The sequence below is a fragment of the Euprymna scolopes genome, chromosome 28, assembly GCF_053919585.1.
Source record: "Euprymna scolopes isolate OS-2025 chromosome 28, ASM5391958v1, whole genome shotgun sequence".
NCBI lineage: Eukaryota > Metazoa > Mollusca > Cephalopoda > Sepiida > Sepiolidae > Euprymna > Euprymna scolopes.
In genome coordinates this window covers 54,740,384-54,758,316 of record NC_136509.1, presented here as the reverse complement: position 1 = coordinate 54,758,316, position 17,933 = coordinate 54,740,384, and the positions used below count along the sequence as shown (strand labels likewise).

Here is a 17,933-nt window from a genome sequence, read left to right as displayed (position 1 = left end):
TCATTCTGTGACAGGTACATATATCATAAGGATTTTTCTGCATTTTTGATTTATTAATCAATTTTAATTATGAATAAGCACCTGTGTTATTCAGATTACTGTTAAACAGTTGTCTTAATTATCAGAAATGCTGATCTCTATCTTCAAAATTCTGAAGGTATACTTCTTTTAGATAAGTTAATTTAGACATTTTAATTGAATCTTAAGATTAATATTTATGAAGCAAAATTGCTCATTCTTACTTTGGAATGTATTAACATTTTCTTTTTTTTAATAATTTATTTTCTTGTCAGGAATTAGAGAAAATGCTGGATGAAATAGAACAAGGAAAAAAATTAAAAGAACAGCAGTTACTTGCAAGAATAAAGGTATCAAACATTTCTTTCTTTCTTTTTTCAGATGTATATCTTCATATAGTGTACAATTATTAATAATCAAAGTAAAATGTTTTTGGCATTTGGTAAAATGATTGGCCAAAATGCATAATATCAACTGTGATCAATGTAGCTTGATCTCTTGATTCACCTGTTGATATGAGGCAATGTTTAATTTGATTATGTGACTTAGAAGAATTTTTAGTTAGTTTGTAATTTTAAATTGTAGAACAGAATGATTGTTACATCATCTAGACAAGTATGTTTAGATTCGCCTCATGTCCCTTTTGATGAAAGCCACAAGCAATTCATAGTTAAGAAAATAAATCCATGTTTAAGTCAATGAAATTAAATTAAAATGATTATCTTTATTGTTCGTCTGTAATTGTCTAGCATTCCGTCCAAAAGAAAAATATCCAAATCACATTGTTAATTGTAGCCTTGAAAGACAAACAACATAGTTTCTCTTCACCAAAGTTGTTTCTTATATTTTTAAATATTGAAATATTTTGAATATTCTTTTTCAGTTCTTTGCGTCTTTTTAAAATTTCACTTAAACGATATTATTAAAATACTGATTAGCAGCAAGTTTAACAGCTCTTCTATGGTAATTACCAACAAATTAACAATTTTCTCCAAGATGGTTGATGGCAGGAATGATCATTTGAATCATTATTATGAAAGATGCTTCTTATGATAACTGAAGAAAGAAAACCATTAGGAACTGTGACTTGTACAAGTCTCTCATTAATTAGCTCCTACCTCAGTAGAAATTTTACAGAAGGGCACAATAGACTTGTACGGGTGACGTATACTTGCCTTGTATTGGTTCTTAACATCCATTTCTTTACTTGCCTCATGGTTTTATTACATTGTTTGCCTCGTGGAATGGAACATGGAGGAAATGGTATGCCACACATTGTTTTCCTGACCAGCAAGAACTCTTTGGGTTGCCCAGGCACCGCTCACTTGATTCCCAGTGTATATTCTAAGTGTATCTAATCATCTAAGTGAAGGACATTTATGCGTGATATGCATGTGGTTGTTCATTGGATCAACCTCAATCTTTTGTGTGTAAAAAAAAAAAAATAAATAAATAAATAAATAAAAAAAAAATATTTCAAATTTTAGTGAAAACAGGTACTTTTTTTTTTAATTTTAAAATTCGCACATTTTCAAAAGGACTTTGCAAATGATTATCATAAAATTTTACACTTGTGTAGATTTATGTAAATATGTCATGATTTAAATATTCATAAAGTTTTAAAATCTTAAATAAAAAACTACTTGTTTTTACTAAAATTTAAAATTTATTTTACACAATAATATGAAATTAAAATCATATTTAATGTAACTTATGATTACTGAGGATTGTCATCTTAAGTATCACTAATGCTTTAAATGGATTCAAGAAATGGTAAAATGTTTTCATTGGTTGCTGTTGAAAGGTTGATTCTTGTAGAAACTGTTAAAATTTTATTCATGTGTAACCATTTTTTAGTTAACTTACTTTCAGTTTGCATAACTCATTACAATCTCTCAACACCGTATCAAATATGGTAGTGAAATTTTAATTTAATTTTTGAATATTTACATTTCAGGAACTGGAAAATCAAGTGGACCAGGAGAATGTGGATAATAAACTCCTTGAAACCAAGGAATATCGTCTTCAGAATGAACTAAAGGTAAATCATTATTTTCTTGGGCTTTCAATGCATACACACTGTGTGTGTTAGAATGTTGTAAACGACTAATTCAGTTTCTGGCACGACCCTCCAAAATGTATCTTCTTTTAACCCTTTATGATTTACATTTTCTACCCACTCTGTTTTCTTACCCTATCAATTAATCAAGTGGAGCCATAATTATGCTAGGTATAATTCTAAATTGATGTTAAAACCCTAATTTATAAGCTTTGGGAATAGAATAATCATCTTAGTTGCCATTATTTCCAGGTGCTAGAGTGATAGTAGTCCCATCTATTTGTTAAATAGAATTTACAATTTACAAGCTATTCATAAAATATATGCGTACAGAAAAATATACATTTTCATCATGAAGAAATATTTGAAGATATTAATAACTTGAAGTTTGAAAACTTTTACAAAATAACTGGATTTGATATTAAATAACATGAAAAAAGTTAATATGCATAAAACAAAACCAACTGTGGTTATTGACGTATCATGTTGGCGATTACATCACTTTTACTAGTATTCTTTGGAAAGCTATAAATCCATCTTTCCTTGGGAGATACTAGACTCCAAAAGCTGCATCATATGTCAACTTAGATTCATAAACGTATTCATCTTGCTCCTCGGTTAGAGGACCTCATGTTTATCTTGATACTTGGCCTACTGACTAGATTATTATTTCTTAACATTCTCGAGTTTAATACAAGACCTCTAAAGAAGCCTTAATTGCAAAGCATCTGAAATATGATAACAAAGCTAAGATAAGGGAACCAATCTGGAAATTGTAAATAATTATAATATCTTATTTTTCCTTCTGTTTTGTATATTAGAAGAGAACTCGTTTTATTTTAACAGATAAAGACTTCACTTGGTTTTTTAGTAACAAGACAATTCTTTCCATTCATTGCGACATTTTAAAACAACTCAATAATAATCAGTGTGTTCTTTTATATCATTTTGTGAAATTTATTTTTAGGTTTGATTGAAGATAAAATGAAAATATACTGCCTTGTTAGAAGGATTAAATTGAAAATTTTGGGTTGAATATTCCCATTGTTACCTTTCCTCCTGCTACTTCTCATTTTATTCACTCTTAATCATATTTGGATTTTTTGGACAACCGTTCTCATTTTGAGTGTCATTTTCATAATGTTTCTATCTACGTAACCTGCAATCTTCTTCAGCTGTATCTTGTCGAACTCAGGAATCTGAACAAAATTTCAAACAACACAGGAGTAGCATGTTCTCGTTCAATTAACCCTGACTTATGATAGTGGTTGTAAGTAATTCGCGATTGTATTTTTCAGTCGCCTACACTGAAGATTGAATCTTCAACCTTCAGAAGGATATTACTTTTTACAATTGATTTTTCCAAGTATTCTAACCAGTGCAGGTCTATATATATTATTTCTAATTAATGATTTTCGTATTGTTAAATTTTATATTAAGTCTTAGTAATTGATCATTACCCCTTCTTTGAGTTTTCTTACCATCCATTATTTTTTTCTGTCTATAATTTTGATTTTGTTCTGTAAAGATAGATGGTTTCTCTTTACCCTCTATATATGGTCAGCCATATCCAACTTTTCAATCTCTCCATGCTTTTTGATGTTCTTTGCACCCTTAGTGAACGATATGTCTCACCTTTTGTATAGTTTTCCACATTTACAAGTGATCTCATACACAACATTCTTAGTCATGATTTTTTCTTTTATAGGAGGCTTGATTCGCACAAGCTGTTTTCAGTCGAATCATTCCTGAATACTATTATTAGAAAATGTACTATTCAGTACTGGACAAGGTTCACACCGCTACTTTACCTAACAATCATAGAATTTTAGTCTTTAAAGCAGTAATTAATAAATTTCTTCTTCATCTATCAAAATAAAACTTATATGACTCTGTTCACAATAAATTTTTCTTTAAAATGGTATTTTGATATTTTTGTTGTGATTTGTATATTCCAAGAAATTGCTATTTAAATCTGATGACTTACAATGAAGTATGCCAGTATTGCATGCCTGCTAACCGTAGATGACTTTTTGCAACTATGCGGTCGGGTCTCTTCACATATGAAAATTCTACCAGTTAATGAAGTTTCATATCTTTTTTTAGTCAATCAGGCAAAAGAATTGTCATTGCTAGAGAATTTGAACAAAACACTAGCATCTTTTCAGTTAAGTTAGAATATCTCAAATTTTCAGTTTTGTAGTATCTAAGTTAAGATAGAAACTTTGTTCCAACAGCATTTGATAATAATTTCTTATGTCCTAAAAGTTTTAAGAGAATCGGTTGAACACTTTTTATGTACGCATTGTTAGGAATGGTAACAAGAACTGATAACATGAGATTTTTTAAATGAATGATTTGTGGCAAATTTTCCCATTAATTGAAGAATGTATCCATTTGAAAACTTTCTGATTTCCATACCCATTTAAAACATTTTCAATATGCTGGAAATTTTACAGTATTATATTCAATAACTCAATACATTGAGAATCAAAGTTCATAAACTGATTAGAAAAAGAAGAAAATTAAAATTAAGAAATCTTGAAGAATTCATTGTACAATGAGCTGCAAAATCTGATTCCTACAAATTTCAGTATTTTTAGATTATGCTTGCTACAAACTCCACTAGGTGGTTGATAATAGTTCACAGCTTATATTCTTTAGCCATGATGTTTCCTCCAAAGTCATATATAAAACAGAAAATACTTACAATACTGCAATTTTTAATAATGGGACATAGTTTTATGTGCTTTAAAACATAATCACATCTGTACAAAATTTCCTTCAATTTGATATGCTACAAGCCATATTTTGTTAAAACTTTTTATGAATCTGGTCATGGTGGACATCTTGCATTTTCCAGTTGCCATCTTGGATTTCCTGATCGTGATCTTGGATTTTTCACAGTGACAAATGTTAATATCCATCAGAATAATACTTCATCTGATGATAAAGCCTCACCTACCTTTTTTTTTTTTTTTTTTTTTTATGTTTCTACTTAGTCATTAAAATGAAACTTAAATATACTAATTAGTATGTAAATTACCAAATGAGATGGTCATAAGTACAGCCATCTTCAAGGTATTGTGATAATGTGTTCAAAATTTCATCATAATATTTTGAAAGAGATCTGAAGATACAGCTTTTTAAAGATGAATAGTTCTGTAAATGGTGAAAATTTCTTACCATTTTTAATCACAAGCTTATATGCATTTGAATAGGACTGACTTAAGATTAAATTTCCGGTGAACCATGCAGTTTCCGATACTTTGAATAGTTATAATTCCAGTTCTAATGAACCGATTTTTAAAAGACTTCAGACCATATTTCTTTTTTAATGCTCTTTTCAATAATGCTTAATTTGAATTTTTTGGATGTAAAGAAAAAAAAATGGTCTGGTATTGCTACTTTAAAGTTTTTCATACAAGCCCTTCATGTGTGGTATACAAACTGTGGTGAATTTTCGGGTGGTGTCCTTTGGTCTTTAGTTCATATTTGTTGGAGCTGATGTCATTCTCTCTGAATAGTGTTTTGGTAGAGGGTTTCTCTTTTCATACTTGCTGGTAATTTAATCAAAATCTTTCTTCTCTAATTGAATGATATTTTTTCAGACATTGGGAACTGAATTGGATCATGTTAATGCCGGACGTAAAATCTTAGAAGCTAATGAAAAAGAAATGGTGGAAAAATTACGGGTAAGATATTGAACTTTTCTTTTGATCCTAAATAAATCAGAATAGGATGCTTAAATTGAACAGTTTTTTGATTTATTCAATATTTTTTTAATACCATTGAACATTAGTTTTCTTTCACTTTCTTTTATTAACTTTTTATAGAAATACTTTATAACTATTTGCTCTTATCTGCATATGCTAGAGTCACTGCTCATCAAAGCCTAAAGATCACTCTATGAAAAGGATTAATGATTTATGTCAGGTGAGACTGATACCATAAGGATTGCAGATGATGGATTGGATTTGGGCAGAATTTGATCAGTTAAAATGACAACTCAACAAGAACTTAGTAACAATAGACTTAAAAATAATCCTGTTGTATTCAGCTGGAAAACAGCCATGTGGTATTGTGTTCCACAGAAAGAAATTCTGCTCATAGAAGATTTGCTTAGCTCCAGGTACACAATGGAAGAAAGGAATATTCCTTATGTTGGCTGTTACTGACAAGTTCTTGGTGTGAATGTTTTACAAAAAGGAACCAGAGATTGGAGCTCAGTTGAGCACATGCAATAAAAATAAGAGAGAGACAAGCAATGTCTCTACTGTAATAAAGCTGTAATGATGAGATTGACCTCCCTCACTAGATTTTGAAAACAATTTTGTACTCTGTTGAAGCACCTCCTCTGATGTGGCACCATTACTTAATCTTAGGACATAGCTGACTCTTTACAGGCAGAAAATTGTGTCAGGAGAATTATACCTTCTGAAGCAGTAGATCCAACTAGTTTTCTAACAACCTTTGCAACAAATCTCATGTTTTTCACTCACGGTTTGGAGTGAAGACCAATCCTAGAAGCTTATCAAAATGGAACCTTCTTAAGGAAGATGCCACCCATTTCAACTGTAGTAAAGTGAGGATCAAAGTGTCAGTTATGAATGGAGAGAAGCTTGATTTTTAAATGTATTAAAACCAACTAACATTTTCCCCATTGCACAATATGATCGAGGTAGGAAAAGAGAGGATCACAATGATCTTGATTGTTAATGCTCTTGGAAATGTTAATTAATATTAAGAAAAGAGTTTGCCCAAAATAGATCGGTGAGGTATGCTGGCATTGATGCAATATGCATTAGACTACTGCTTATCAATAATTACTTTTATGAATCTATTAGTGAGAAAGAAATAGTTGAAAAGATATTTCCAGATATTCCATAGCTAGCAAGCTTGTGAAACAAACCTTTGTGCCTAACTCCATCAAAAATCCTTGATATATCAAGAATTATTACTCTTTGTCAGATTTTCTAATCCTGTATATTACAGGCAGTATGACAGTTGTTAATCTTACCATGCAAAAAATATTACCTTGAGTAAAAAGTATTTTATTTACTATTTGAATTAACCATGAATATTGAAAAATTAAATTGTTTTTATCTTAGCTAAGGAGGTTATATTTTCAGTAGAGTTTATTTGTTGGTTTGCCATTGTTTTCTCAAGTACAGCTACATCACTTGACCAATCATCACCAAACTTGTTTAAAATATCAGTCATGGTCTAACTAAAAACTGATATAATTTTGGGATATGTATGTCAGTCATGGAAAACAAATCATACTTTTGAAGATAACTTTGTTTCTGTTCATTGTAGAGACTCACCATTTAGCCCATATCGTAGCTGATGAAGCCCCACATCTTATCTTACCCTTGACCTTGATTATGAAAAGTTAAACACTGGTTAAAATGTTGACGGAATTTCAACCTACAATTTTTCCACATTTGATATATAGATATGATGCTCTTTGATAGCAATAACTAGCATGTAAAAAAATTTCAGTTTGATCAAATAAGTAGTGTTTGAGTTATCAATGTTTCTATGGCATAACTCTGGGCTTCATACAACCTGGAGAAGTAAGGCTCAGATAAGACTTTTGTCCATCTTTACATTCTCAGGCTGAGGTATGCAGTCTAATAACTGACTTATTTTATTGTTTAATTAATAAAATTGAAAAAAAAATTTCAATTTATATTATACTTGATTGTACTATCCTGTCTTATTTTTGATTTGTACTTTGTTTTATTGACCGATCAGTAGAAACAATTTATTTTGCTGTGGTGGTATGAAAGTACACCTATCTGGCATTGAATTAATAACATAATTATATAAAATTGATCAATTTTCTTTTTTTTCTCTTTTATGTAGAAATTTGAAATTGATTTGGAGCAGGTTACATCTTCAAAGAAGATATTGGAAAATAAAGAACATCGGCTTGCTGATAGAGTTAGGGTGAGTGGACAGGATAAACATTTAACCTTTTCTGTTTAATATATTTTCCATCCTCTTTTCACCACCTCCGATACTATTTGCCCTTCACTGTGAACTGTTACAGCACCTTTTGGTAGTAGTTGGACAAATGAAAAAAATGAATAAACACATACATAAATCTTATGTTTTGTTTTGCTTTAACAATTTTATTTTTTTAATGGAATATTTAAAAGTTAATTTTTACAGCATTGTTTTGTCATTAAATCATTAATTGAATCAAATTCTCATGAAGCTATAACTAATAATTTTGTTAAAATAATATTTTAATCTTTGTAAAATAGCTTTAAAAACTGAACTTAATACATGAGAATTTGCTAAGAATTTTCAAAACTGAAATCATTTTCTATTCAGTAGTTTAAATGCTTTCAAAATTTTTTTCAAATGTTGAAAGCTTAAACAGAAATGCATTAAAATAGTTGATTTGGATTGTGGTTGATTTAATTTTGTGATTATTTTCTTAAATAGAAAAATAGTATTTTAAAAATGTTTTATCACTACTGTATTTTTGATTTTAATAAACAATCAATTAATAGTAAATTAATATTGTTTGTTACATAGATGAAAAACGCATACATGAGAAGTGATAATTTTATTTGGTGCAAGTCAAGAATTCAACTTAATCAAAAAAAATAAAGATACAGAAAATACAGAATGTATTGATGTATGTATTTGTTACAAAACAAAGATGTCATATTCCAAAAATCATATAAATTGAGAAAGTTTGTTTTTTAACTAAGAATATTAAGTTTTATGAGGAAGCAAGATGTCTTGATTTGCCAATTTTAACAAAAGGAGACGACTAAATTCAAACTACCAAAATCAAAATAAGCCTTGTTAATGGCTATGATTTACAATTAAAATCCCTAAAAATTGTAAAAAAATAATTTTCTAAATATGAAATAAAATTACTTGATCAATTCACATTTTTTGGAATGTGACATTTTCATTCCATCATGAGTACATAATAATTTTTCTGTATATTTCTTTTTTTAATTAGGTTGAACTTTGTACTTGCACCTTTTAATAATGTAGAGACAAAACACAACAAAATGAATAGTTTTAATAAACATTATTTTCCTCGTGTAATTATCTAATGATTGATCAAGTGGTTCCACTTTCAATCCAAACAATCTTTCTTTCTCTCAGACACATATATTTGCAATAACAATTTAAACTTTTCATTCCATCAGACTTTGGAACATGAATTAGAAGAAGAACGTTCTGGAAGAAAAACTGCTGAAACTAAAGAGAGAAGACTACAAGAAAACTCTAAGGTAAGCAAATTATTTACTGATAGTTTTTTGTTTTTCATTACAATAACATGACTACCAAAAATATATAAAGAAAATAATTCTGTTGACTGTCATGCAAATACATTCATAGTAAATGGAGATGAATTATCAAAATTAGAGGAATTAGTAAAAAATGGAATTTACTTGAATGAAAGGAAAAAAATTGTCATTTCTTAACCCAATACTAACCACAAGTCTAAAGGTAGTTAAGTCTTTAATCTAGGTTATTGCTAAGATGGGTTGTTTCGTTTTGGCTGAGATATGTTTCTGGTCCTCTGCAGTTTTAGGAGGTCCAGCTTTTCAGGCTTTGCCTTCTCACCTTTTGAGAATTGGTTAGTTTATTGTTAATTGCTTGAAACTCCCCTAGGAAATGCTAGTGGGGCTGCCCAGGCATTTTTTGCCGACCAGAGTGCTCTTACTCTAGAGTGCTGGTTTTTCAAATCCCATTTTCCTGGCACATGTGTCACATCATCTTGCTGTGGGAGGGAGATAAGCATTAAGATTGCAGTTTAAAATGGTGTGATTGATGTCAAGACTATAGTGGAAAAAAATGAAAGGATAAATGAAATTCAGAAACAACAATCACTACATTTGATTACAATTATTATTATTTTAATTTTGTGTACTTTGTGAAATCAGTGCAAATATTATGATACATTTTACTTATGAATTAATATACAATTTGTAAAAGTTTGAATGTCAAACCGGATTGAATTGCTGATTTTCTCGGTTATTATAGTTACAAACCATTCACCTTGGAGAAGGCATTTGGTATCTACAGTAGCAAGATGTCCAACGCATCCATCTTCTGATAGATAGCCAGAGCATAAAAACCCATGTTTGCAAAAAGATTGTCTTTTTTTAATGTGCCACAACTTGCTACTTTTGTTATTGTCTGTGTACGAGAACTTCTGCTGATACTAGAATTTAGAGAATGTTTCCTACAAGATCCTAAATTTGATTTTTCCTCATGAGGGTGATGGTGTTTAAGAATCTCTGTACTTCTGTAATAATGTTCAGACAGTGCTGTCCTCAATCATTTTACTTTTATGAAAAAGTTTTGAAATTTTTTTTATCAAAATGACAGTTTTCCTTTTCTCCTAAATTATCTCCTTTTATACCTTATTTTCTTTGCTCATATAAATTTATACAGAATTCTACATTCTATAAAATATTTTCCTGACCCATGAAATTTAAATTTCATAAAAATCTTAAACCACCAAATTTTAAAACCTGTATTTAAAACATCAAGAAGTGTCAGCGGATAAACTGCTGGTTTGGCAGGAAGAAAGCAAGCTCAAGACAGTTCTTTAAATAATAACAATAAAAAGGTGCTCTTAAAGCCAAGACAATTTATGATGGTTCTCAGTGTAGCATAAATAGAACCATGCATGCCTTCGTCTGGTCTTCATCCTAATTATGTACTAGCTCTTCTGTCTTTCCCTCTGCTCTGGAATGATGAGGCCTACCCTCCTCCAATTAGTAGATGCCATGGTTGAAAGGTAGAATCAAACAAATTCTGACTTGCTCAGGTTGAGGAGGTGTAGGCTAGTAATGCTAATTGTTTTTAATTTGGGTTGCTAAAGCATTTCACTTCTTTTTCTTTCATTTTTTTTTTTATTACAATTGATGGTTTCATCTTTAAAAAAAAATGCATAAAAAGATCTTTTTTGAATATGAAATTTAATTTTGAAATGAAGAGATAAATAACATTTTTTAAAGTCCAGACAAGTTCAAAGAGTTAATACATTTTGATTAAAAACTGTCATTTTTGTTATTTTCATAATATTTTTATTTTAGATTAGAATTCTCAGTAACTACAGTAAATATGATTAAAATTTTATCTTATGCAGATTTGTTTTCATGTATAACAGTAATATTTTATATTTTCGTAAAATAATTTTTTTAAGGTGTTCAAATTCTTTTGGAAAAGGATTATCAATGTTTACCAATATAATTTGTTTTATCTTTACTTTTTCCTATAATAAAACATCTGCATTACCATAAACATAATTGTCGGCTAAATATCCTTTAAGTAAAAACAAATTTCAGCAGCAATGGCAGAATTCTATGATTTTGAAGCAGTTCATTTCAAAATGGGTAAAAAAAATTTATTTTTGGTAAATGGACACACATAACCAACAATTTTTAATTCATCTTTGGTGATCAAATGATCTCATTTTTTAAAACAAGTGTGGAATGATGATTTTAGTGACCCAGCATTTTAGCAGAGCAGGTTTTAGCAAAACATTTTTATGAGATACACTAGAGTGAGAGAGTAGGGGAAATGTATGGTAAAAACACAAACAATAATGAGTACAAAAAGCATCAGTTCATAAAATAAATATTTTATGCATATATAAATGCCATTTTACATAAATTGAAAAACAAACAATGTTCAGAGTCTGATAGTTCTTGCTACGCTAATGAAGAAGGTGGAGTTTAAAATTAAGAGCTCGGAAGTAGCCACAAGTCAGAAAAGTTGTAATCAAAACTTCTCCCATTCAATTATAAAAATTACATTTGATCCAAAGTTATTTGCAAAAGTTAATGTTAATTTAATATTTACAGTTTTCATAGATAGTTCAAATTGAGAAACGTTTTGAGTGTTAAAAATGTTTTTCTTTGTTGCTTTTCTGTTGGTATTGTGTGTGACTAAGAGAATTAGGCATTGTGTGTGTCACGTTTTTGGCAGTGAGTATGCATATGACTGTTGTGCAGGAGTTGAGAATTGAATTTAACTCTCCCAAGCCAACCAGAGGTTGAGGAAAGCTGAGTGTAATACAAATGCTTGCATTATCCTGCGAGTTGATGAATCACAGGTGGATCATAAATTCGACACCTTCAGAGAGAAGCTTCTGATTGGCTCAGAATATGTTTATCTCTTGTTAATTCAGACAAATATATGTACAGAGTCAAATTTGCACAAATGATTTTGAGAACTTTCATCTTGTGTCCTCAAGTAAACTTCTGCTCCCACATGGTAACATGCATACACATGAAGGTATATTTGATGTACTAACTTTTTTATAACAATTTCTGTGATTATATTAATTTATTTTTATTTCGGACTACTAGTCTCATCTTTATTAGTTGTTTTTCATCTTTTTTTTTTTATTATTGGTTTGTTTATTCACAACGTTTCGGCCAACTAATTCCTCTGGCCTTCATCAGGTGGTAATCGCGACGGATAGAAACTTCGAATCTCCTAACTGCATTCTCAGCCATCACTGCCATCCGTAGCTGTTGTCGTCTCACCACATTTTGACCAATTAACCTCTGGCACGCTTTGGGTGGGATTGAAACCGCTATCTTCAGGCAATGTTCATCTGGAACTGTAGAGATTTAACGTTTCTATCAACTGCGCCACTAGTAGTCCGAAATAAAAATAAATTAATATATATAATGCTCATCTCAAAAAATGAATTCCAATTAAGGAATAATATAAATTTTTGTGATTGTTTAAAAAGTAAAACTTGAAGTTATCCATGTTTTACCCCCACCCCACCTCTCATTTGTTTGAATATTTAAGTGTACACATTCCTAACTGCCTTGAATAGTGTGGTTATGTTAATGGGTTAAGATAATAAACTTATTGTTGTTCATTTTGGTATACTGAAGTTGATATGTTTAAACAAGCATAATTAAAAAAAAAGAAAAATATTTTTGAACCATTTTTGTTGGTATTCAGTTTTATTTTTTTTTACTTTCTCCTAAATTTTTTATTGTTTTCTTTCTGACTAATCCACTTTCTGTAGTCATTGGAAACTAAACTGGATGATGCTTTAACTACAAAGAAACAACTGGAAAATAAAGAACGCAGGAATTTAGAAAAGATAAAGGTAATTTTTTTATTTAATAGTTTGTAATTGTTTACTTTTACAGCTTATAATGATGGATTATTTTTAGATTTAAAAAAAAATATACCAAGATAAAACTTAACATTTTTTTAAATCTTGTGTAAGAACAAAAGTTGTAAATATGGTTGTTTTGAATTATTTCTTTAACTAGGAAACGTCAATCAGGGTAATGCTAGGTAAATACAACTATTTAGATTTAGAAATAATTGAGATATTGATAATTATTGAATATCCATCTTTTGAGATCAGTATCTTGAAGACAAATTAAAAATTATGATCAGTTTATTTTTTGTGTAGACATAATTGAAAATTTCATTTCAAATAAACTGAAGTTTTGTAATGAAAACTTACTGTAAGAATTTTTTTCTTCTGCAAAAACTAACATATGAAGTTTTCCAGTTTTTTTTTCCTCACCTATTTAAATTTGCGTGCACTGTCATGAATTGCTTAGTCTTACAATTAGTTAATATGATAGATCTATTTTTTTAACTTATGGCAATTGATACATGTTTAAACAGCCATGTTTTTAAATTAAAAAAAAACAAGTTTTACTTTTTTTTTTGCATTTGATTCTATTTGTTTTTCACCTGTTTCTAATATTTCTATTGCATTTTTCCATTTTCTGTAGTTGTTGGAAACTAAACTGGATGATGCTTTAACTACAAAGAAACAACTTGAAAATAAAGAACGCAGGAATTTAGAAAAGATAAAGGTATGTTTTGGTCTTTTTATCAAATATTCTTTTTTCACAGTTTGTAATTCTTGGCTTTTACAGCTTTAATGAATTTTTTTTTAATATACTAAACGAATGAGAATTAATAATTATATTTACCTTATGATTGCATTAATCCTATAATTTGTTCACCAAGATGTAAGTTTTAAGGTTTAAGCTATTGTAGAAATGTAACCTTTGCTTTCTTTTGTTGTTTCTGCTGTATGTTGACGTAATAATAGTCAGGTGGAAGTTGACTTAAGACCATTTTTTTAATTTCATAAAAATATTGTATTTAATTAGTTTGTGGATCGATTCACTAAGAGTTGCTTCATATTTTTTAAGACCTTAATTTCATGGTCTCCTTTTTTTGTTCAAATTTGCTCATCAACTGTTTTGCTTTCAAAAGCATCCATCTCATTCAAATACGCTTTCACATCACAAAAGCAATCTCATTCAATTGGATCCATACAATGCACCAATTTTCAATCAGATTGGAATAACCTTTCATATTTGACACTATCCTACTCTTAACTTTGAGAACATTTTCAATTGGCATAAGACACATATCTGTAGAATTAACAAAATTCAATTGAATCTGATACTTCACTTCTATATTGACATTTTTGTTTCTAGCCTGACAAATGTGATGCCAATAGCACGAGTGTGAAATGAATTGTTCTGTAAAATAATCAGGAAAGTTCACATAGAAAATATGATAGAATCATTAACAATAATATAAAGTAAAACTTTTCTGTCAATTATTCATTTTAGGTTCACATAGTAAATAAAGTACTTTTTACTCAACATAATATTCTTTTGATTAAGTAACAAATACAATTTCAATTTACAGGCTAAACAAAGCATTACAATCTTATTAATCAGTCTCTGAAGACCAAATAATCAAATCAAATAATCCTGTTTAATGTAGTTTCATAATATATATATATATATATATATATACATACATTAGTGATGGAATGATTCCAGTATTTTTCTGATTCCAATGCAATTATTGATTCTGTACTAAATTCCCAATTCTAATACAATTACCGATTCTGATTCTTCATGAATTTCTAAATATTTAACTATAGAGTGGTAATTTTTTTCCCTGATTACCATAAAAATGCATGTTGAATGTGCAGATATTTTTTCCAAAGTGCAAAATACACCCGTGGGGGATGATCTATAGATTTTAGTTTTACTAGTAGTTTAAAATCAATAAATATTTATTGTATCAATATTATCAACAGTGGAACATTTTGCTTTAGACACAATCAAATAAAAAAGATGATTAAAAGAATCGTTTTGGCATTCGAAAATAGACACAAATTTTTCCGATTCAGATGTTTCCAAAAGTTCCGATTTTCCCGATTCAGATTAATCATCCCAACACTAATATATATACACGCTACTCTGACTCCCCTGTTGAATTGGATTTTGAAACTGAACTTCCTTAATTCACTACAAAGTTTCTGTTCATTAACAATATAAAAAAATGTATTTCTATGACTACTTTGCATTCAATTTGGACCTAAGAATACTGGATAACATCTCTACTCCTTTGCTATTTAAAAACTTTCATTGTAATTTTTTCCTTATTCTCATATTTTTATTTTATGTTTATATAATTTTATTTCATTTGACTTTTTATATTTATTTTTTATTCTTTTATATTTAATATTTTTGTACTTATACTTTTATATTTTTTATTATTTTATACTTTTTTATTCATTTTATATTTTTTATCCCCTTATTCTACCATTTGTTTATCCTTTATTTTATTCATTTATATTTTTTATATTTTATTCTCTTATATTTTATCTTTTTACCTTTTATTCTTTTATTATATTACTTATTTCTATTATTTTATCATTTATACTTCCTTTAAATACTAAGTTTAATTCTGATACCCCTTCTAATACATACTGACCTAGCATAAGTCCTCTATTTTAAGAAAACCACTTCCATAGTTATAACCCATAACTACATATTAAATAAACACCCACTTTCAATCACTTGTCCTATATTCTTATCTTCTCCCATTTCTCTTCCTCAACAGTTGCAATATATTGCCATTCTCCTTTCACGCAAAATTATTTTGCTCCTAATGTAGCTATCGCTAGACATTGCATCCCTAATATATAACCTATACTCATCAAAAGAGGAGAGAACAACTCCTCTTTTGATGAGAAACATTAGGCTTTGAAATACCATGATATAAAGAGTTTTACTTATCATACACCCCTAATTGATATATCTTCCTTATTGAATAAATCTATATATATATTGGTATATATTTTTATATTATTTTCTTTATAATTTCTCTTTTTCTCTCTCTCTCTCTCCATATCTATATATATATATATATATATATATATATATATAATATAAAGAAATGAACCATAGTGGAAATTTAGTTGACTAAAATAAGATGGAAAACAGGGTGAGGAAAAAGAAAACAAAAAAAAAATGGGGGAAGTTACATGTAACAAATGTACAATTCAGTAAATTAAATAAGTCGATTAAAAACAAGATAGCTAAAATACACCCAAAGCGGTTTTTGTTCAGACTAACTTTTCAAGGGTATATGTTTACAAAATGATTTTTTTAGAATATTAGGTAGTGGAATGGAGTAAAAGTGGAGAGGAGGGGTTTTTTTTTTTTTTTAACCTCCTCTCCGCTCTTACTCCATTCGACTACCTAATATTCTAAAAAAAATCATTTTTCAGATATATACCCTTGAAAAGTTAGTCTGAACGAAAACCGCTTTGGGTGTATTTTAACGATCTCGTTTTTGATCAACTTATTTATTTTACTGAATTGTACATTTGTTACATGTAACTTGCCCCATTTTTTTTTTTTTTTTTTCGTTTACCTCACCCCGTTTCAATTTTATTTTAGTCGACTGAATTTCCGCTATGGTTCATTTCTTTACAATTATTTTAAAATTTTGCCAATTGAATAAAGTTATATAGAGGATACATGAGAATTTTAAAATCTTAAATTTAGAATCTTGATCATTCAAAATTGTTGAAAAGCAGGGGTTTTTTTTTCAATTTTATATAGTAATAAATTTTAGACATATTCCAGAATAATACTTTAAAGTGCTTTCTTTTGTCAGGAATTGGAAAATATGTTAGATAAAGAGCATTCAACTAACTCCTCGTTCGAGGGCAAAGAAAGACGCTTGATGGACAAAATAAAAGTAAGTTAGCAAACCTTTATTTTCTAAACTCGTCATTGATGGTTTTTCAATATTTTTCATATTGTATTTTTTAAATTTTACTCTTTAGTTGATTTTTAGTTCAATTTTTAAAATCTATTTATTCAATATTTATTTAATACCTTGTAGGGAGGTACGTAAATAAAACTTTTGTCAGCAACAGATGTACAGAAATAATTATCTTTCTTATACAATGTAAAAAAAAACAAAAAAACTGATGATAATATATCGAAAATGTTTAAAACAAAGAAAACATAAGGCAGGCTTAATAAACACTAATACGCATTTAATTATGCGAAAGCAAAACAAAAAGATAAAGAGAATGTCTATGCGGTTTGTTGATCGATTGGTTTGTTAGCATGATTGTTTCCTCAAAGTCAAAACTTGAAATATTATGATGTTTTAGTTTTTTGTATCATTTGATGAAAACAGAAGATTAAAAATTACTTAACAAAAGCATATTTATTTCTTTGTTATTATTAAGCATATATGTTATTATTAAGCATATTTATTTCTTTGTTTCTTTTGTTGCTACTAAGTTTAGAACATACCTTGTGCAAGTTTCTCGTGGGGCAAGTTAAAATGCTTTGTTGATGGTAAGACGAGTGGTGTTGAATTTATGAAGGAAATAATGATTTCTTCATTCAATGGCTTTGGTTTATGCAATTCTTTTTCATCAAAGAAATAACCTCATAATTATTAAATTGTCCTGGTCATGATTTCTTCAAAATTTAGAGCAAAATATAATGTCTGCTTTTTTGTGAGGAGCAAT

At 28.9% G+C, this 17,933-nt stretch overlaps 1 protein-coding gene across 4 annotated transcripts in view; it reads left to right on the top strand.

The window, feature by feature from the left end:
* The window catches only part of LOC145249633 (citron Rho-interacting kinase-like), a 384,140-nt gene that overhangs the window by 127,225 nt on the left and 238,982 nt on the right, over positions 1-17,933 (top strand). For all 4 annotated transcript variants that reach the window (XM_080111385.1, XM_080111382.1, XM_080111384.1 and 1 more), the window contains exons 21-28: positions 294-368; positions 1,976-2,059; positions 5,689-5,772; positions 7,949-8,032; positions 9,262-9,345; positions 13,122-13,205; positions 13,852-13,935; positions 17,060-17,143. In XM_080111385.1, the coding sequence (XP_079967511.1) occupies positions 294-368; positions 1,976-2,059; positions 5,689-5,772; positions 7,949-8,032; positions 9,262-9,345; positions 13,122-13,205; positions 13,852-13,935; positions 17,060-17,143 (663 nt within the window). The remainder of the gene's footprint in view (positions 1-293; positions 369-1,975; positions 2,060-5,688; positions 5,773-7,948; positions 8,033-9,261; positions 9,346-13,121; positions 13,206-13,851; positions 13,936-17,059; positions 17,144-17,933) is intronic.